At 43.1% G+C, this 22,870-nt stretch overlaps 1 protein-coding gene across 1 annotated transcript in view; it reads right to left on the bottom strand.

Moving 5' to 3' along the window:
* The window catches only part of SLC9A2 (solute carrier family 9 member A2), an 86,206-nt gene that overhangs the window by 51,583 nt on the left and 11,753 nt on the right, over nt 1-22,870 (bottom strand). The window contains exon 2 of the mRNA XM_024743808.1: nt 979-1,442. Within this exon, the coding sequence (XP_024599576.1) occupies nt 979-1,442 (464 nt within the window). The remainder of the gene's footprint in view (nt 1-978; nt 1,443-22,870) is intronic.

Below are 22,870 nucleotides of genomic sequence, written 5' to 3'. Positions count from 1 at the left end.
TTAAGTTACTTAAATACACTTTACTTCACATTTCCTTCAATTTTCTTATTTGCAAAATGGGAAGAATACCTATTTCATAGGCTGTTATGAAACTCCGAGCACAAGGTATGCCTTCGCTACCATTCCTATCACCATCACTACTACAGAATCCTGGCTAACCTAAAACAGCATCACCAGTGCCCACCGACTGGTTAACCAGCCCAAGGTCACCTGAGTGTCCTTGGCTGGTGGAGAAGGTCTGGACAGCCATGTGGGTGCGGGGAGAGGCTTCTCCCCTGAGCTCAGGAAGCAGTTCAATGCTCCTAATGTTAAGCTCATGACAGCCTCTGACTCTAATTATGTGGCAATTAGTGAGAATTAAAAATAATTTGCATTTTCTGAATAAATACCCATTTATGGGGAAATGGTGAGGACCCAGAGTCTGCTGGCTGAGCAAGAAGAGAAGTGAGTTGTGTGACAAAAAATCTGCCTCCGATCCGGAAATAAAAAATACACCCTCCCCAGAGGGAGAACAGCACTCAGTGGGCGTGATCCTTTCACCTGTACTATACACGCCACATCCTGAGGGCGGCACTTCCCACAAAGAACGCTGGGACCTTGAGTCCTTTGAATTCGGATCAAAACCCATCACTGCTGAAGCTGTCACAGTGAGAAACCTCCAGGGATACACAGGTCACAGTCACTGTGATGCTTCTCTGGCAGCAGCAAAGCCGTACAAGCAGGGACCAGCCACGTAGCTGGCAGGATCCAGGCAAAATGAAGTGAGGGGCCCTTTGTAGAATCACAGATAAATAACAAATAATAAATTTACTGAGAATTTTAAGACAGCGAGAACAGAGCCTTGAACCAAGTGAGGGGCCTTTCCCAGCGCAGGGATGGGGACCGACCGCCCAGCTGCCTGATCTGCAGACAGGGTCTCCCCTCGGCGGCTGGCGGGAGGCGGCCCCGGCCCGGTGGAGTGATGTCGTGTGAACTCACCACTGTCACGGCATCGTTCAGCAGGGACTCCCCAAAGACCAGGATGTAGAGCTGCTCGTTGACGTGGATATTCTCGAAGACAGCGAGCACGGCCACGGGGTCCACAGCCGAGATTAAGCTGCCAAAGAGCAGATTCTGGAGCAAAGTGATGTCACTCAGGCCGAAGGCTTCGATCTGGCAGATCCCAAACAGAGACACCCCGATGCCAATGGAATTCCAAAGCGTCCCGACCACGGCGTACCAGAAGATGGTGCCGATGTTCTCGAAGAACGGGCGGGTGGGCATGAAATAGCCCGCGTCCAGCACAATGGGGGGGAGGAGGTACAGGAAAAACACATCCGTCTTCATGGCCGGGGGGGATTTCTCATCCACTCCGAAAATAATCCCACCCAGCAGAAGTCCAACCATGATGAGAAGGCAGCTCTCAGGCACTATGGTGGGTAATTTGTGATACAGATGGAAGCCTGTGAAAGAAAAAATAAATAAAGACGAAATTTGGGTTACGTGAGAATTATGGAAAAGGCAAACTGGTTCTCTCTGACAGAACCAATAGGTCCTGTTTCAAAATCTCCTGAGGTCAACGTAATTGGCTATACACGGGCTTTAGATATTACGATGCAAAAGTCAGGTGATCCCCTTAAAACTATTCACAAAGCACATTCAGGTACACATTTCAATTTAAATCAGAAGTGGAATACTATAGGAACACGATACCTAAACAGCACAGCTTTCATCTAAATGCCTATTTTCTTACAGAAGACAACGCAATTTTACATTTGAGGCAATGTTGTGATTCCCAACACATTTTCAGATGTCACAAACCATCTCATCCTCAGAAAAACCCTAAGGAGTAAGGCAAGGAGGCATTTTCACCCCTTTTTTTATTTAAGTGGAAACTGAGGCTCAAAAAGATACGGGGTCGTGCCAAGGTGGCCAGATCACAGGCCAGGTTTTGGATCACCGCTGTCTCCTCTGGTATTGAGGAGAGTTTGTAACTTGCTGAATATCAATATTTCTAATTTCAGATTCCTTCATTTGGAACGCTGAATAGGTTTAATTTTCAGATGTCTGCTCCTTCGGAGACAACCAAATCAACATCAAAGGTCCATCAGATGACTACCGAAAAGTGAGGCATATAAACACGCCATGATCTCCAATGTCATAGAGTTTCTAATCAAGGCAGGAACAGATGTGTTTACGACTTATTCTAGTATAAGGCGGTAAAGCCCCAGTCAATCACTAAGGGAACAGAGAAGAGGAAATCTGCTGAGAATGGCATGGATGAGGCAGCGTCTTGCATTAATCACATAGAGAAGGCAGGAAGAGTCTCCTAAGAAGTGAAGGAATGGAAGGAAACACCTTTTCCTAATTCATGGTGGAGCCCAGTGTGGCTTAATGCAGACACCATGTTAGGGGGCGGCCCGTAGCAGGGAAACGGGAGGGAAATGCGGGTGGTACCGGCATGTGGGCAACACAGGAAGCAACTTCACACACGGAGGTCACTTGGCAGGGCTTACGTGAGGCCAGCCCTTATTGGCAAGGCAACAGCGGGCCATCCCGAAGGCATTTCATACCTTTTAGAATTAAAGCAGCAAACGGAAATTATCTGAATTATAGGAAGACGTTATTAAAATGACAGAGTAAGTCCTTAGAAACTTACAATCACAGCAGGTTTAAAAAGTAAACCCTTAGAAGCCTACAAACCATACTGAAGTCATAGCATGAAATATGTGTGGCCCCCCCAAAAATGTAACCATAATTTGAAGAAATTTTAAATTTCTTTAAGAATTAATTTCTAAGTAATAAAGCGAACATCTTTATATTGGGTATTCAACTCATCCCTCCAGCTTGGATTATTTTCTTACTCATGTTACAGCAGACTCCAATCATCATTGGGGAATAAATGCATTCAGCTGATGCAGCCACACCGGACCCCTGACCCTCTGGCCTGTTGACCTCTCTGTGTTCAACAAAGAAGTTAAAAAAATATGCCCACAGGGCTTCCCTGGTGGCGCAGTGGTTGAGAGTCCGCCTGCCGATGCAGGGGATGCGGGTTCGTGCCCGGGTCCGGCAAGATCCCACGTACCGCGGAGCGGCTGGGCCCGTGAGCCATGGCCGCTGAGCCTGTGCGTCCGGAGCCTGTGCTTCGCAACGAGAGAGGCCACAACAGTGAGAGGCCCGCGTACCGCAAAAAAAAAAATATGTCCACTGAAAACACATCTTTGCAACCCCTCCGCACGCTGACTCCTGCTTCTATACCAACTTACCCTGTAAGATAAGGATGTCCTGGTACAGCCTCCCTGGCCCCCTGGGTTCCAGTGCAATCTGCTCCTTGGTGGAATGGAGAGCACAAAGGGCCAATCTGAGGGCGCCCTGTGTGCCCTGGGCCATAACAGCTGCCCCCTGGCTTGGAATCCAGCTCTCCGACTCCCTGCGTGTGGCCTCGGAGGCGTTCCCACCAGGCCCAGGCCAGGTGTACTCAGCTGTGAAATGGGGACACACACACCTTTCCCATAAAGAGTGGTAACAGTAACTAACCACTGGCCTGCAATGTCACGTATGCCCAGACATTTTGTTTTCTGTCTCTCTTCTACTTGAAAAAGCAAGAGAAAACGGTTCTCAAGAAATGCCCAGAAGCAAGGAACAGGATCTCTGCAGACCAACTGGAAACTGGACAAAGCCTGCTTTGGCGGGCTCCTGCTTCCTCTTCTGCCTTTTTCTTTCCTGTTCTGCCACCCAGACTTGGTACCCTGTGCTCTCACACGGGGGTGCCGTCCTTCACTGTGTTGAAAGGAGATCCTTACTCCTAAGAACGGAGCATGGGAGACCAGGTAGGTGGGAGAAAGGAAGAAACCCTGCCTGCTTAAATGCATCAGAGGGTGGGACCAACGGCCGCCGTGCTTGCCACGTGACTGATCCTGACCAGGATCCCAGGTGAGCGGGAAACCAGGATGCAGTCAGACAGAAGGGCCACCAGGATGGAGGGCTAAAGGAGGCCTGGAGGAAGGGAAGGGAGCAGGGGAAAATCCCGTGGTCGCCAAAATCAGAGAAGAACGGCAACAGGCCAAGCGCACTTGTTTAAGAAAACAGGTGTTTATATTTAGAAAAGGCTGTTCGCCTTTCTTTTCTGAATGCTTAGGCCATTCAGCACCGGTCTGCGTGACCCTTGCTTGAAATAGGACAGCAGTTACTGAATCTGCCCAGTTGTTCCACAGGCAAGAAGGGATTAGATGTAAGCGTAGTCACAAGAGATCTGAGTCCGGTGCTTTTGGGGGAACATAATCAGAGATGCTGAATTTTATAACCCTCCCTCCTGGCAAAAACGGTTCCATGCGGAAGTGTCTATTCTTTCACCAACCACAGGAGTCAAACCTCCTAGCAAAGCAGTTAGGCAAAACAAAACAAAATAAAGGCTTCTTAAATTTCACTGTTCACAGAATAAAACAAATAAATCAGCATTTACACATGTGCATATATTTATGGCTCCCCTGGCCACAACCAAGTATTTCTTGAAGAGAAAATGAACTTGAATAGACCAGGGTCATTATCCCACCTAATAGTATTGACAAATACATCAGTTATCGGGAGAAAACTTTTTGATGATTTTTACAAGGCTGAACATGAGCTACTGAAGGTACAATCTACTATTTAGTCCAGGGGCCAGTTAACTTCTTTCTGTAAAGGGCCTGATAGTAAATGCTTTCAGCTTGCAGGCCATACTTTGCTATTATAGTACAAAAGTAGCCAGAGTTAATATCTAAATACATCGGTGTGGGTGTATTCCGATCAAAGTTTATTTATGGGCATTGAAACTAGAGTACAATTTTATATGTCACCAAATATCATTCTTGTTTTGATTTTGTTTAACCATTTAAAAATGTCAAAGCCATTCTTGACCCACAGACCATACAGAACCATGCTGGGGGCCCTCTCTGGCCCCTGGGCTATGGTTTACTTACCCTGGTTCAGTTTGTACCTTGTATTTCCTGCTAACTTCAATTTAGAATGTCTGGGGCATTGTACTTGTGTCATTCACTTTTTATTTCTGGAACATAAAAGTCTGTGAGGATGGATGCTTTAAAATTTATTTTATTTTAATTGCAACAGAAATTCACTTAGTGGGAAAGGGAACAGAATTAGGATCTCATACCAAATACATAGTCGAGCGACTCTATCTTCATTTCTCTTTGCATATAAGTGTTGGAATGAACTGAACTTAAAAACTAAAGATCTAGGTATAACTGAGTGCAATGCAATTAATTCACTATATTTACTCATTACACATAAAATAATCCATTTGTTAAATTCTGGAAAGAAAGCAAAGTGAACAATAACACAGGAAGCTTCCAGACAGTAGGATCCATAAAAGAGCAACAATGTAAAAGTCTGAATCAGAGAAAACCACCCCTCCACCACCACCACCACCAACAACAAAATACAAAATGTTTCCCAAAAAGTACAGTTTTAATTAACCAGCAGCACAACAGCAAGGGAAAGTGGAAACCTGCAGAGGTAAGAAGAGAGAAACACCTTCAGTTGAGAAACTTCTCACTGGAGGTGAATACAGACACACATATTCTAACTCATGCTCCATGTTTTAAGAGAGCCTAAAAAAATAATGATATTTATTAGATCCACAAATATTTGCCAAGCCCGTGTTAAGCAGGGGACAAGTACCCTTGGGGACAAGGTCAGTGAGGGCAGCCATTGTGGCAGCGAGACCCAGAACTAGCTTCCCCGGCTGGTGCTTCTTGAAGCAACTCTGGGAAACTGTGGATTTAAAATAAAGAATATTCAGAAAATTATGCCTATTTGGTTGGAGAACAAAAGGTAAATACTTATGGAATACATCAAACTTGTTTTTAAGAGAAATAAACAAGCTTGTTCAAGGCTAAAAATGCTGACTTTATGTATCCCAATTCACATAGCAATCAAATATACAGAGGCCACAACAGTGAGAGGCCCACGTACTGCAAAAAAAAAAAAAAACGGCAACATGCAATAGACAGAAGCAGAGAGAAAACAGTAAGAAATACCACTCTGATCAGATACATAAAAACAAACTGCCATCACTGCATGATAACTCTAGGCGACAAAGACCAAGTAAGAAAATTTAACTCTAAAAATAAGTAGAATCAAATTGAGGAAATAAATAATACAAGCAACTAATAAAAAGCTAAGCAAATAAATACATAAAAAGAATAGAAGTCAGTAAATAGAGCAGAATTAACCACTCTATGTCAGTAACATTAGCCTGTGAATATGGATTTCTCACAACACTTAGTCACATGCTGGGATTGAAACATACATCTAATTTCTCTCCATCAAAAAGTAGCACAACTGTGAAGATAGAGGTCTCAAAAATGCTCCACTTATTAGATCTGCAAAGGACTTATAATAATAGATTAATTGAAAAATATGAAATTATAAAGGAAACATTAAAATTTTGTTGGGATTATCCCAAAGCAGAACTTAGATGGTATTTAATTTTTCCAAATGACTTGACCACTTACAAAAAAGAGAAAACCAGTATGTGTTTAGTCTTTCCATGAAGAACCTGAGAAGGAACAAGCAGAGTTAAACCCTTAAGAGGGTATTTGTTGAGTACCTTCCCTGTATAAGACTCTGAGGGGCCCAGAGATGGATCACAAATGGGCCATGTCTTCAGTGAGCTTGTATTGGCACATAAGATAAGACTGTAAGTAATTATAGTACAAGATAGAAAGTGATACATGCTATAAAAGAAGACGTATAATAAGTACCAGGGAAGTAAGGAGAGGAGGGAAATTAATTCAGATGAGGAAATTCAAGAAGGAACTGGAGCAGGTGGCATTGAGATAGCTGGACGTGGATATTTCCATTCAGAGGGGATGAAGCACGAGGAAGACAGCAGGAAAGGCTGGTTATCCTGAGCACAGGGTGGCAGGGCTGGCCTGAACATGAAATGTGTAGGGCAAGTCAACGAGAGGGGCCATCCAACAGGCAGCAGCCACACTGTAGAAGGCCTGGAGAGCTGAGCCTTCAAAACCCGGCCTTCGTTCTGTGGGCACGGGGAGGGGGAGCCAGTGAGGGTGTCTCAAACCATCCTTGTCTTCCACACATGGATCGGACAAGCTCTTCCCAAGAAACCAGAGACCAGACTTTGGAAATGAGAGGGTCAAGGCCGTCCAGTTAGAGTTTTAAACCAGATGTATGTGATTAACCATCGGCAGAAATAAATAAAAAGTTGATGCAAACGTGTGACGAAAAAGTGTAAGAACAGCCCAAACTCCAAAGGGATCTATACATGATCTCATAAAATCCAGTCTGTAAGGAGAGCCACTCAGCACAAGGAGGGGTTAATGACAGAATCCTACTATCTAGCAATGAAAAAAAGAAAAAACCAGTTACATACAACAAAAGAAAAACTACATTGCAGCATTATATATGACAGGGAAAAAGCAAGAAATAAAAAGTATCCATCTCATTCAATCTTTTTTTTCATACAATAGACATTTATGGAGACCCCACTATGCGCTGGGTACCATATCAAAGCACTAGGGATGTAGTGATGAATACAAGGAAGTTTTTTTCACTGGAAGGCTTCAGTGATGGGCAATAAAATATATAAATCAAACAATAAATACACAGTTGACAGGTGTGATGAACACTACAAAGAAAGGCAGAGGAGGGTGAGAGTATCCAGGAGGACAGGACGGGGTAGAAGCTGACAGCAGTGTGGGCAGGGAAAGCCTCTTTGACGGGTGACATCTGAACAAAACCCTACATGAAGTGAGGGTGTGGGACATGGTGGAAGGACTTTCTAAAACAGAGAGGAACAAGGGCCCTGAGTTGGGAGCACCCTGAGCGAGGGGGCTACTGTGGCTGACTGGAGCACGGGAAGTAAGGAGAACATGGTAGGAATGACGAAAGAGAGGCAGCAAAATGCTAGAGCGTGCCAAGCCTGTCACCACGGGAAAGCCTCTGGACATTCTCTGAGACCAACAGGGAGCCACCGAAGGTTTCTGAACAGAGGAGTGTCATGGTCAGATTCACGGTTTTACAGGGTCATTCTGGCTGCTGTGGAAGAAGAGAAGCAGGAAGACTAGTCAAGAATCTTCCAGCAACATGGGAAAGAGATGACGGTGGCTTTCGTGAATGTGGTGGGGAGAGTGAGGAGAGGTTGGATGCTGGATATATTTTGAGAGTTGCTCCAACAGAATGTGTTGCTGGCTTGGATGAGGGATGTGAGTGTGATACTGTGATATAATAATAATTTTTTTAAAAAGCTATTTTGTTCTTCATCCCCAGTTCCTGGGCAGAGCTCCTAAAACCTTGCTAACTCCCTAAGTGATAAAGGTGCTAAGAGTCTCTTTTGTTCTACTATTTGGTCTTTGCCTTCAAGTCCCAACACAGAGTTCTTAACTTCCTTGGAATTTTCTGGGTGATAGGAGCATCTTTTGCTCTAATCTTAGTAGGCTCCTGGATACGTTACCAGAAAGACCAACTATGAGTAGAAGCTTGGAATGTTCAGCTCCACCCCTCCCCCACCACTGGCGGTGGCCATACTAATTGATCTGGCCCATGTGACGGAGCCTCAATAAAAGCCCCTCAACTATGGGGTTCAGAGAGCTCCTGGGTTGATGAACAAATCTACCCACTGGGAAGGTGGTACATGCCAACTGCACAGGGACAGAAGCTCCTGAACTCTACACCCTTCCAGACCTTACTCCATGTATCTCTCTATCTAGCTGTTCATCCGTATCCTTTCTTATACAATAACCCAGTCAACATAACTGTTTCCCTGAGTTCTGTGAGCTGTGCTAGCAAATTATTGAACCCATGGAAGGCATCGTGAGAACCCCAGTTTATAGTCAGCCAGTAAGAAGCAAAGGTGACCGCCTGGGATTCACAGATGGCAGCAGCAATGGGGGCGGTGTTGTGAGACTGAGCCCTGGATGAGTGGGATCTGATGCCAAGTCCAGGGTGATAATATCAGAACTGAACTGAACTGCAGGACACCCAGCTACAGTCCACAGAGGATGGAGAACTACGTGGTGTGGAAAACCCACACACATTCTGGTGGCCAGAAGCCTTCTGTGAGTGAAGAGAGGAAAAACAGGGAGTGTGTTTTCTTTCAGTGAGACAGATGCATCAAAGGTGAATCCAAGGCTTTCGGCTCAAACATCTGGGTACAGAGTGGGGTTATTTACTGAGATGAGAACAGGGAGAGAGGAGATTTCAGGGGAGAAAAATTGAGATTGTAAATGCCAACCAGAATCTCCTTGGAAAACACCCAAGGGAGCTTAACAAGTTGACAGCAAGATCTAGCTAGAAGAAATGGCAGACGATTTCTATTGAACATCATAGATGAGCGATGAGCTGCTACTTCTTTTTTTAAAAAAAATGTTGTAAATGCTCTTTATTAGTTTTCAACTTTCAGTATCAGCTTAGAGGTGAAAGACGTTAACTATGGTTACAGGCCAGAATGTAAATCTTACCAACCTTGAAAATATAAAAATAAAGGTATATCTGGTCAAAACTGGATGGAAGAGATAAAGTTCTTAATATACTCATTTTTGAAAATGGGAACTGAGAGATATTGGCTAAAACTGATACAGCAACAAAAAACTCGTCAGGAAATTAAAAGCACTTACCTCTGTAAAGCAGGTCTAGGCTTAAGGAACTGGGGGAACTGTTATTTGTTATAAGCTCTTTAGGATAACTTAAAAATTTTTTTAATACCATACCTATACTACTTTCATTAAAAACAATAAAAAACAATACTCAATGTTATTTTAATTGAATAACACACCACTGTCAAAAATACTGCCCTGTGTTCTTATTAAGCCCATAATGGACAACGGGGTGAAACAGCAAGTCCAAATAATGTCAAACAGTGGTACAACAATGGGGAAAGAAAGCATAATTTAATCAGAGGTATCAGAGGTCATAAATAAAGAGAAATCACACACACACATAAATACACACACGTTTCTTTTTTGCTTCTACAACTGTAGAAAATTCCATATAGATCAAAGACTTTAAAATTTTAAAAATCTATGAAAACAAGAAAAATCCTATGCTGCAATCATCTCACTTACAAAGAAGTGACATATTATAACCAGTGGCCAAAAAGTAAAGAATTTTAAGATAAAGGCTAGGTATGCCTGAATTCACCTTTGTAAAGTCTGCAAAAAAAAAGTAAGAAAATGAAGATTAAAAAAACAAAAATCCAACTGTTGCTTCTGGGAAGATGGAGTATGTATTCTTCTCTATTCCTCCCACTTAGGACACTTAAAAAGCCTAGGTATCATGTACAAAACAGGCGCAAGGAGACTCTGAAAGATGGAGAGACGAAGGAGGACGGCTAGGGACCTCGAGATCTGAAGAACAATACAGCAGGGAGTTCCCTGAGCTTCCTTTTTGCCTCCAGTATCCCAGACTTGGAGCTGAAGAAGCCAGCGACCTGGAAATGCCCATGGGTGCTGAGAGCAAGAGCCCCAACAAAGCCCACTCCATCCAGACAACGGACCAGGAAAGAGGCAGCCTCACAACATGTAATACTTCTAGATAATAACTGCTCTATTCCAGCCAAACCCACAGAGCAAAGACCGAGCAGAGATTCTAGATCCCGCCCTTACTAGACTGTAAGGAACACCCCAGCCTCCCTATTAGGGTGTGTCAGAAAGGAAAAAGTAGGGCGGTGGGACTTTCTCCACCACCGGGTAGAAATGAGCACCCCCTCCCCCATAGTGCCTGTGAACACTACATGGGGGACCTGGAATTTGCAATGACGAGGTACCCCACGTCCTCCTCACTGAGGTGGACCAGAGGAGGCCTGGTGGCGAGTCAAGACATCCACTTCCACCGGATGGTAATGAGGACACCACTCCCCTGGCTGTCAGTGGAGGCCACCAGGAGAGCAGCAAGGAGGCACTCCTTCCCCATCTCAGCCAAGGCGTCAGTGCAGACCCAGTAAGGACCAGGGACGGCCATCGCCATATAGCAGTAATGAGCAGACCCTCGGTGGGCAACGGAGACAAAGTGGAGAACTTGAAAATCTACCCCACTGTAAGTAATGATATGGTTGGTATCATAAGAAGTCACCCAAAACAGAAGGTATAAATAAGACCCATGGTCTCGTAACATAATACCCCAAATGTCCATGTTCCAATAGAAAACCACTCATCATACCAGGAACCAAGAAGATGTCAAACTGAATGATAAAAACACAATAGATATCACCATCATGATGACAGAGGTGTTAGATTTATCTAACAGAAATTTTAACACTGCCATGATAAAAATGTTTCATGAGCAATTACCAGCATACTTGAAACAAATAAAAAAATAGGAAGCCTGAGCAAAGAAATTTAAAACCTGAGTAAAGAAACAGAAGCTACAAAGAAAAACCCTATGGAAGTTTTAGGACTGAAGAATACAACAACTGAAATTAAAAATTCAATTGTAGGACTTCCCTGGTGGCGCAGTGGTTAAGAATCCACCGGCCAATGCAGGGGACACGGGTTCGAGCCCTGGTCCGGAAAGATCCCACGTGCCGTGGAGCAACTAAGCCCGTGCACTACAACTACTGAGCTGGTTCTCTAGAGCCTGCTAAAAAAAAAAAAAAAAAAAAATTCAATTGTACTGGCTCAACAGCAGAATATTAGTAAACTGGAAGTATGAATTAGTAAACAGGAAAGAATTACTAAACTAGAAGACAGAATGGTAGAAATTAACCAATCTGAATGACAGAGAAACAACAGGCTTAGAATGTGAAGGACCTGTAAAATTATAGTGAAAGATCTAACATTCATATCATCAGAGTCCCAGAAAGAGAAAAGAAAGAGGGTGGGGCTGGAAAAGCACTCAAGAAATAATGGCTAAAAACTTTCAAAATTTTGCAAAAATATAAACCTACAGAATGAAGAATATGAATGAGCCCCAAAAAGGATAAACCCAAAGAAATCCACATCAAGACAAGCTATACTCAAACTTTTGAAAATACAGAAAAAGAAAAAAACCTTGATAGCGGATAGAGAAAGGACACCTTATCTATAGACGAGAAAATAGAATTTGAGCAGATTTTTCTTCAAAAATCATGGGGGCTATAAGGAAGTGGTACAACATTGTTCCCATGCGGGAAAAAAAAACAAAACTGCCAACCCAGAATTCTATACCCAGTGAAAACAGCCTTCAGTAATGAAGAAGAAATCAAAACATCCTCATTTGAAAGAAAATTTGTTGCCAGCAGACCTGCCCCAAAATAATGGCTAAAGGAAATTCTCAGTATGGAAAGCAATGGAATCTTGGAACATGAGGAATTAAGAAAAAAAGTAAAAATACAAGAAATTCAATACATTTTCTTTCTTCCCTTGAATTTTCTAAATTAAGTTTGGCCACTGAAGCCAAAATTACAATGCTGTTTGATGTGGTTCTCAATGTACATAGAGAAAATGTTTTTCAGATGACTATAAGTGGGAGAAGGTAAAAAAACATAAAGGGAGGAAAGGTTTCTTTACTTCACTCACACTGGTAAATGACCATATGAGTAAACTGCCATTAGTTACATATGTATATATATGTAACTAGCACATGAGGGTAAATATATATATATCCACACACACGTACATATACACATACTGATGATGTAATACTTGGAGGAAACACTAAAAAATGCTATACAAAGAGATACCCTCAAAAACACTACTGATAAATGAAAATGGAGTTCTGAAAAGTGTTCAAGTAACCCACAGGCAAAGAAAACAGAGAAATGAAAAACAGGGAGAAAACAGAAAACAAAAGAAAAAGTGGCAGATTTAAACCCGAACACCGCAAACACACCAATAGTTACAAAAAATGTAAAGTGTCTAAATGCATCAATTAAAAGACAGCTGTTAGTAGAATGGATTAAAAAGCATGACCCAACTATATGTTGTCTAAAAAAATGTCACCTCTATACAATGATATAGGCAGGTTGAAAATTAAAGAATGGAAAAAGTTACATCATTAAAATATTAATCAAAAGAAAGTGTGATTGGCTATATTAATATCCAATAAAATAAGCTTCAGAGCAAAGAAAATTACCAGAGACAGGGAGGGACCTTAAATAATTATAAAAGGGCCAATCCACCAAGAAAATATGGCAAGCCCAAATGTGTATGCACCAAATAACAGAACTATAAAATATATGAAAAAAAAACTGATAGAATTGAAAGGAGAAATAGGCAAATACATAATTACAGTTAAAAACTTCAACACCTCCTGTCTCAATAATTGGTAAAATAAATAAGTAGATCATCAACGAACAGGATCTAATTCTATGGAAGACTCCAACCAACGACAGCAGAATACACATTCTTTCCAAGAATCCACAGATTATATACCAAGATAGAACATTTCCTCGGCCATAAAAACAAATCTCAGCAAAGTTAAAAGAACTGAAATCATACAGAGTACATTCTCTGATCTCAACGGAGTCAAACTGGAAATCAGTTAACATACAGAAAACAGGAAAATCTCTCAACTTCTAGATAATCTATGGGTCTTCACACCCACTAGGATGGCTGTAATCAAAAAGACAGATAATAACGAATGTTTTTGTGGATGTGGAGAAATCAGAACCCTCATGTGCTGGTGAGAATATGAATCGTGCAGCCATTTTGGAAAACAGTCTGGCAGCTCCTCAAAAAGTTAAAGACTTATCATTTGACCTAGGAAATTCACTATTAGGTATATATCCCGAAGAAATGAAAACCTGGCCGCATAAAAACCTGCACACAGATATCCATAGCAGCATTATTCATAATAGCCAAAAGGCGAAAACAACCCAAATGCCCATCAACTGACAAATGGATAAACGAAATGTGGTAAAACCGTACAATGGAAGCTGATTTGGCCATAAAAAGGATGGCATACTGTCACATGCTACCTCAAGGATGAACCCTGAAAATGTGCTAAGTGAAAGACAGAGTCACAAAAAAACCACATACTGTATGATTCCATTTATAGGAAATGTTCAGTTGCGGCAAATCTACAGAGACAAGGTAGATTAGTAGATTAGGGACTTCCTAGGGCTGGGGCAGGATGGGGAAATGGCCCAGGCATAGCTAAAATATATGGAATTTCTTTTGGCAGTGGTGAAAACATTCTAAATTTGATTGTAGTGATGGTTGCACGTCTGTGAATATACTGAAGACCATCAGGTTGTACATTTTAAATGGGTGAAATACATGCTGTGTAAATTACATCTCAATCATGCTATTCAAAAAAATCCATGGGTCAAAGAGGAAGTCTCAAGGGAAATCAAAAAATTGAACCGAATGAAAATGAAAATGCAACATAGCAAAAGTGGGACACAGCTAAAAGAGCACTGAGAGAGAAATGGAAAGCACTAATGCATTCATTAGACAAGAGGAAAAGTCTCACATCAATAATCTAATCTTCCACTTTAGGAACCTAGAAAAACAAACCCAAAAGAATCCGAAAGAAGGAAACTAAAGATAAGAGCAGATATCAGTGAAATCGAAAACAGAAAAATAGAAAAAAAAGAAATCAGTGGCATAAAAAGCTGGATCTTCTCAAAGGGTGATAAAATCGACAAACCTCCAGAAAGACTACCAAGATAAGAGAAGACAAAAATTGTCAACATTGGGAATTTAAAAGGGTACCACTACAGAGCGGGCGGACATCAAAAGGATGGGAAAGGGATACTATGGACAACTCTACACACACATATGACACCTTAGATGAAATGGACCAATTTCCAAAAAAACACAAACAACCACAACTCACCCAAAATGAAGATCAGTTGAACAGCCCTGTAAAATAAATTGAATTTGTAACTTAAAACTTATCAAAAGAAAAAAAATCTCCTGGCTCAGATGGTTTCACTAGTGAATTCTACAAAACAACACCAATTCTACACGATCTCTTCCAAAAAACAGAGGAGGAAAGATTTCCCAATTCATCTTATGAAGCTAGTATTACCCTGTTATCAAAACCAAAGACAGCACAAAAAGGAAAGCCAGAGACCAATATCCTTTATGACTATTGCAAATACTGTATTTTATTTATTTATTTATTTATTTATTTATGGTACGTGGGCCTCTCACTGTTGCGGCCTCTCCCATTGCGGAGCACAGGCTCCGGACGCACAGGCTCAGCGGCCATGGCTCACGGGCCCAGCCGCTCCGCGGCATGTGGGATCTTTCCGGACCGGGGCACGAACCCATGTCCCCTGCATCAGCAGGCGGACTCGCAACCACTGCGCCACCAGGGAAGCCCCGCAAACGCTGTATTTTAAAATAAGAAATATGTTTTTGGTCTTTGACCCTCAGTTCCTGGCACAGAGCTCCTAAAACCCTTGGTATTTCCTAAGTGTCTTTTGTTATGTTAATGAGGTCACTTTGGGAAAGTCCCTGGGGCCCCTTATCTTGTCTGCCCCATGGGGGAGGGGCTCCTTAAGGAAACAAGGTTTCATCTGAGAAATGAAGAGGAATAGGAATTGTCCAAGCCAAGAGGGGTGGAAGGGTCTCCCACGGCAGCGGGAACAGCACATGCAAAACTCTCTGGAGTGGACATGACTGTGGTCCATAGGAGGTGCTGCCAGAAATCCAAGAGAGAGGGTGAGAATGACCAGTCCTGGCCTTGTCGTCCACAGCCTGGATTTACCCCCGAACTAGTGGGAAGTAGTAACACCCAACATAGTCAAGGATATGAAGAAACAGGTACACTTTTCAATCAAGACATTGACAAAGTGTTTTGAGAGGACAGTGTTGACCCACGGGGCTCTCTGCCCTCAGTAACACTGTGCCAAAGTCTTGAGAAGAGGTTTCTTGCACTAGAGCACTTGACCCTGCCTTTGATCTGTCTCTTTTCCGGGGATTTTACTCCACATCTACGGAGAGACGCACAGGGAAAAGGTATGAGCTGCATGTGTTCTCTGTGGAGGTTCCGATTCCTGAAAGCTAAAAACTGTGTGCCTCACCTTTTATCATAATCCCTCGCTTTCCTACTTCCAACTTTTCTAGCTGTCTCCTTTAATCTCTAAGTTTGTTCTTTTGTTTCCCAATGGAATGCATAGCCAACTGGTTTATATCTGATTACACTAAAGGTTTATGCTTTTATCACTGCTCGCAATTTGCACCTTTGTCTCAATTTTGATCAGGTTGTAAGAACTACACTATAAAAGTAAAATATTCACTTTAACCAAACACAAAAGAACAAATATTGCATGATTCTACTTCTATCAAATACCTAAAGCAGTCAAATTCACGGAGATAGAAAGTAGAGTAGAGTTACCTGGGATTGGCAGGAGGGGTGTGGGGACTTACTGTTTAATGGGCAGGGTTGCTGCTTGAGCAGATGCAAAAGTTCTGGAAATTGACAGTGGTGATGGTTGCAAAACACTGTGAATGTACTTAATATTGCTGAATTGTACACTTAAAATGGTCAGTTTTATGTTATATATACTTTACTGCCATGGAAAAAAAATCTTCACTTTCATTTTTCACTTTCCTACTCATTTTTATTAAATAATTATGGCAAAGTAAAATGAAATATTGACAGAACTGCATAAGCACTGCTAAACGAATAAGCATGAAGAGATGGTGTTGCTAAAATTGATGTCTGCTGATAGGCACTGTCGCCATGCATATCACCCCAAATATTAACTGGTCAGCTGATCCCCAGCCTCTGGACTGGACCTTTGAAAGGCAACTGTAGGAGCAGTGATATAAAATGTGCAAAGTCTGAGCTGTTCAAAAATAAGAAGCCAAAAAGAAATTTTCTGCAATTCAAAGGGTAAAAAAAGTAATTTTTACAAAAATGATCACAGTAAGACATCAGAAAAAGGGAAATGGGTGAGGAAATTATAACATATTAACATGATATAACAATCTACTGCCGCACGTATGTTTATTATATCAATATTTCCATGGGTTTATTCAAAATAATGGTCAGTGAACAAGGGCACAAGAAGAGTTACAATATTGTTTTAATTATATTTAAAAACTGTTAAATTCACTTATTTTATTCATCGAAATATTTTAAAGGAAAGTGCTTACATGGGACCTGAGAATCTACTGAGACTCTAAGACCAGATATTCTTTTTTTTTTAATTTTATTGCTGTCCCCTCAGCAACCACAAGTCTGTCCTCTATGTCTGTGAGTCTGTTTCTGTTTTCACAGGTATGTTCCTTTGTGTCGTATTTTAGATTCCACATGTAAGTGACAGATATTCTTATTTAAATTGACAAAACAGGGACGTTTTCTCAAGGGTAAGTGACACTTTCACTTAGGGTATGAATAACTATTAGGGTGACATTTGATTTACCCACAGAATTTACCTTTCACAGATGATGAAGCTGCTGTGTGATTCAACTGAACATCAGAGGCAACGTGAGAAGGACCCGCCGGCCTCCTAACAGCCATCCCAGCACTGTTTCCACACCTGGGATCCTTATTCGAGGTGTAAAACGTGAAAGCCTCTCACTTAGATATTCCATAACAGCCTTCCCATTTTTATCAATGGTAAGAGTATGTCACCATTTGTATTTACTTATTTCTCTTTTTGTAACATGATCCCACTGAGAATGGCACTTATTTTGATTATTATTAAGTGGACTATGTAACAAATTCCAAGTGATCCTGAGTGCGTAAGTGTCCCAAACAACAGACTCTGCTGCCTTCAGTATAACCAGGTATAAATCCAAGAAGCAAAATTTCAAATAACATGAAAATGTCCGGACCAGAGGGCTTCCCTGGTGGCGCAGTGGTTGGGAGTCCGCCTGCCGATGCAGGGGATGCAGGTTCGTGCCCCGGTCCGGGAAGATCCCACCTGCCGCGGAGCGGCTGGGCCCGTGAGCCATGGCCACTGAGCCTGCGCGTCCGGAGCCTGTGCTCCGCAATGGGAGAGGCCACAACAGTGAGAGGCCCGCGTACCGCAAAAAAAAAAAAAAAAAGTCTGGACCAGAGGTTGCAAACTGGCAGGCCATGGGCCGTCATGGCCGGCAGGCCTGTTTTGTTGTGTTCATCTGGTGTTTTTAAATATTGAGCTAATATATGGAAACAGAGTTTGCACATACAAATTCTCTTGTCTGGTTTATCTTGAAAAAATCAGCAGATTGGGCCCTCTGTCCCCCACTCCATACCGATGTGTGCAGGGGGGGCAACCAGCTTTAGCCAAGACAAGGGTTGGTCCTCCAGCTCTCCTGCCTGCTTCCCCGACCCTGGCCCCGCTACAAGCATCTCACGGGACCTGCTCACGCACCACTAGGCCCATTCCGTCTGCTACCTGTCTAGACCTCAAGTCCAAAAGCCAATCTTCAGATGCTACTAAGACTGTAATGGAGACTGGGGAACCTTCCATTCTATTTCTCCTCACTAGTCTTTTTAGACTGCTGACTTCAAGTCTCAGCTGTGGCAATGAGATCCCAGCTCAGGAACTGAGATTCCCTGAATTAAACACGTGGCTTCCCATCTCTTAAGCAAGTGAGTGAGGGGCCAGGGGCCTCCCCGTCCCTGCTGGGTTGGTTTCTGCCAATGGGCTGAGTTCTCTGACACGCGCCGGCCAGCGCATGGAGGTGGTGACGTCCACTTCTGCAGGCGGACGTAACATCTGAGGGTACACTGCCACTGGCCTGGGAGTTTCCTGTCCACCGGAGGCCCTGATCCAATCCTGGAGCCAGGGCTGGGCACGGATTCGACTCACGCCCTGGTCTCATCACCACCTGCACTAAACCCATCCTTCAATCTCAGACTCATCACTTCTATTCCTGGGCCATCAGTCAGATGAGATCAATTCCCAGTATTATATATTCCTCTGTGTAAGAAGCTGGGTGCAAAGAATCAGCCTGTATCTAATGAGCAGGCAAAGTATTTTTGCTGAGTAGACTCTGCAAACATCCATAGCTAGAAATTTCGTATTTAGTTTTTAACTGGCAGCCTCATGACAGACTTAAAAGTTGTGTGTGTGCGTGGGCCTGTGTGGCGGTGTACATAACACACGCAGACAGAGTCATCCATGAAGCCCTTCAGGTTCACGGTGCTTCATGTAATAAGATACTGTATCCAAAGCTGACGGAGAGTTTCCTGTCACAAAAGGACACATCTGCTGGGGCAAAAGGCAGAGGCAGCTGGAGATGCTGCTTTATATATATATATACACACACACACACATATATACATACATATGGAGGGGGGAGACTATATCTCTCTGGATTTCAAGAAAAGTCACAAATCGAAAAAATAACAAGCTCTCCCTTCAAATGATGGAGTTCTTTGGTCCCACCCATGGAGGTGTTTGGGAGGAACCAGGCTCTGAGTAGGACTAGGGTGGCTGGGAAGATGCTCCTGGCACTGGATCCCTCGGTCCACGGGGTCCTGGGGCCCAGCAGACAGGCCCAGGGGCCTCCCAGGCTTCTGCTGCCCCAATCAATCTGGGGCAGGCCAGTCACGAGCAAAGTTCTCCTGGCTGTTAAAGAGGCTGAACCAGGGCGGCGAGCCCAGTGAACACATGGCAAGATAAACAACCCATTGATACAGCCCCCCACCTTGTGCCTCACGGAATTTCTAGAACCCTCCGATATCTCTTTAAAATCTATTCCAGTGGAAGGACAAGCACAGGCCCCATTCACTAGAGGGCTATGTCCGTGGTCCACAAGGTCACTATTTGTCCAGAGATTTTCCAAGAGATTGACATGCAAGAGACGGGCTGGCTAGTCAGCATCAATGTAAAGTATACGTATGATAATTATTTTTCATAATGATCTTGTAAAAAGCAAATCAATCTCTTCCTTTCCAAGATAAGAAACTGTGCTTGAAGTCTGAGGGACACCAGTGAAGAAACAGTAAATAAGTAAACAAACACACTGTACTCTTCTGTAATCGTGTTTCTCACGTCTTCCTTAGAGTTATTCATGGTTTTGAATTTTCTATTCAGTTGTTTACCACTAGCTGGCTTTCAAAAAACCAAAACCAGTTATGTACTTTACTGCCTTGGCTACTTCCTGCCAAACAGACCATCTTGGATTACTCGGGTAACGGGTCATACTCTCCTTCCTGAAGCCACAGGAGCAAGGGGGACAGGGGGATGGGTTCCAAGGATGTTCAGTTCTTGCTATCAGCACACTCAGATTCTAGGGCAGCCAACAGAGGAACGACGTGAGGTTTGTATCGTATCAATTTTGCAAAATGTTCCGTGAGCACAGTGCAGCCGAGGTGGGATACACATCCCGCAGCATCCAGACAGACAGCCTGGCAAAAATCACCCCCAAAGCTCACCAAGGCAGCAACTCTGCCTCAGGAAATAACAATGACCCTGGACAGCTGTCAAAGTATTTCTGCATATATGACACCTGGGCGTGAAAGAAGTGCCTCCCGACACGTATCTCATCTGGAGGAGTAAAGTGATCTGGGGGAGTTTCTCACACAGCCAGGTGGGAAACAAGATCCTTGCTGGAAAAATGCTGAGCGCCGGCCCTGGCCACGCTGAGTATTCTTATTTAGAAAAGTCTCCAGCTTGTGTTTCACGTAAATTGCAGCTCAGAACTGTCGCAGAACTTGTTCTGCATCCGTCCGGACTGCAGGTTTAGGTTGTACGACTATGAAGCGAATCCTGCAGCCCTCAGCATCCTTAATTTTACTGGGTTTCATCTCCTTGTGGCTCTAGACCTCCTTTTGTTTTTTCTTCATTTTCCATTTTAGTGACAGAAGGGGTTTGACCAAGAAAGGATTAGGTTTGGAAGAGATCATTCAGAGGGTAAAAACTTTCCAGTGTATAGGCATTGTTTAGGGGGAATTACAGAATCCAGGGAGTCGTCAAGTTCTGGTGACTGTTTCAGAACAGACCCTTTGCAGAGCCTGCTGGCAGATGGGGGCGGGCAGGGAGGGAGGAAGCTCTGAGCTGGGGAGTGGTGATAAAACTGTAACCTAGATTCAAAATTCTCCGTGCAGGGCAACAGTTGAAAGCAATTTTTCTTTTATTGCCCCGGGTTAGATGTTAAATCCTGGGATTTGTCTTTCAGCCCATGTGTTGGTAAATGAGTTATGGCAATTTGGGTTTTGCTGTTTGCCCACTGTCATCGTGAAGTTGTACGAGGCTATCCAGGCAACCTACCCCATCCGCCCAACCACCTTGTGCCAGAGTTTTATTTTCTGTTTGGTTTTCAGTCCTTGAAGAGCCTGCCTTCCAAACAAATTGACCACTTGCTTAAAATAAGCAGATCAAAGTATAGGAAAGGAACTCACAATTGCCGCTAATTGCTACCTGATTTCATTTTTCAATCAAGTGGTTGCTTGCATTCAACTCTAGTCAGCAGTGATTTACATGGTGGGGACCTATGGGCATACTGGGGCCTCGGGCTAAACTAAGAAAGCGCCCTATTTGGCAAATTGACACTCCTTTCCAAACGTCCTAGAATCATAACATTTTTGTCCACTTTGCTTCCTCCCTGGCTTCTGATTACCAGCTCAGTGGTCTTCATACACCCATGTGTCGTACCATTTGCCTTTCACTGCAAAGACCACCAGGGCTTCAAGGAACATCAGGATGTATGAATCTTAAGGATCGTTATGTTGATTCTTATGGCTCCACCTTCATCAGACTTAGTATGCTTCATCAAGATAATAGTCAAACCTACTAACGCACTTAGTGGAAAAAAGGAGGACCGGAATCCTGCCAATGATGCACATTTGTCCAAAGATTTAGGATCAGTAAGTAACAACTCCCCTGATGTCACGTGACTTCAAAACACAAAATTGAAAACAGCAAGACCAAATGAAAAGAAAAAACATACAAAACAAACAAACAAAAATCACTGCAGAGAGTGAAGTCGTTAAATACATACGTCAGCTATCAAATCAACCAATACCTTTGGCAAAACCATCAGCACTTAAAAGCCGGGTTAAGGATGAGGTAAAATAAAATAAAGACTCCTGTGAGAAGTAACACTGATGCTAGATGTCAAACAACTGAAAATATAAAGCAGTATTGAGAATGTAGACATGGTAAGTTTTACCACCCAGCGTTCCAAGCTCCACAGAGGTAGACAAACACAAAAGATACAACGTATCAATCCCGGAAACCTCTACAGGAGGAGGGAGGGACAGAGCGGATAATAAACAAACAACCACATGTCAGATAGTGATAAAAGCTCTACAGAAACTCCACCGGGACTACAGGGCACAGAGAGACCGGGGCTGGAGCTGTTGCAGGCTGGCATATATATTTTCTAATTCCCTTAAAAATGTGAGCTCAAGCTAGAGGCGGCATCTTCCTGGCCTTCCAGACAGTTCACCAGAGAAGGCACAAAGAATGATGCACATTCTCCTAAGGAGACCAGCTGACACCAACAGTGTATCACTCCCAACCCTGCAGAAGGGAAACTTCCATCAGATAGGAAAGGCGGGGGCTGCGATTTCTCATCATCCCTCCTCTTCACCATTGCAGTGTTTTGTTAGAGAAAATGTACAGTCGGCCAACATGTAATTCTGCTTTAGGATACTGGTGATAGAGAGGGTCGGTGGGCAGTTTTAAAATAGCAATAATGACTTTGGGTAGCATTTGTTTTAAAACTCTTTCCCATCCAGATTCCTAAAGGAGCCCCGTTTGTACACAAAGGGACTCGGAAATCTACTGAAAAGCGCATTTCCCCTGCCTGTGTGTGAGTGGACATGTCTGGGGACCCCAATGACACTGAGTAGACTCAGCAGCTCGGGGGTGTCAGGATGAGGGTCTGGAAGAGAGGCTGCCCCTGCAGAGAAGGGCTCACCTGACTCTGAGTCTTCTGTTTCAAGACAGGAACCTGGGATAAAATGAAGCATTTTCTTTTCCATTGCAAATTAGCTTACAAAAGCAGAATGATGATTTTTAAATGTATGCAACATCAGAAACCGAAATATGCATGAT

Source organism: Neophocaena asiaeorientalis, unplaced genomic scaffold (genome assembly GCF_003031525.2).
Source record: "Neophocaena asiaeorientalis asiaeorientalis breed wild unplaced genomic scaffold, Neophocaena_asiaeorientalis_V1.1 scaffold114, whole genome shotgun sequence".
Taxonomy (NCBI): domain Eukaryota; kingdom Metazoa; phylum Chordata; class Mammalia; order Artiodactyla; family Phocoenidae; genus Neophocaena; species Neophocaena asiaeorientalis.
The sequence above is the reverse complement of the archived record's forward strand: the minus strand, read 5'-3'. Positions and strand labels throughout refer to the sequence as shown.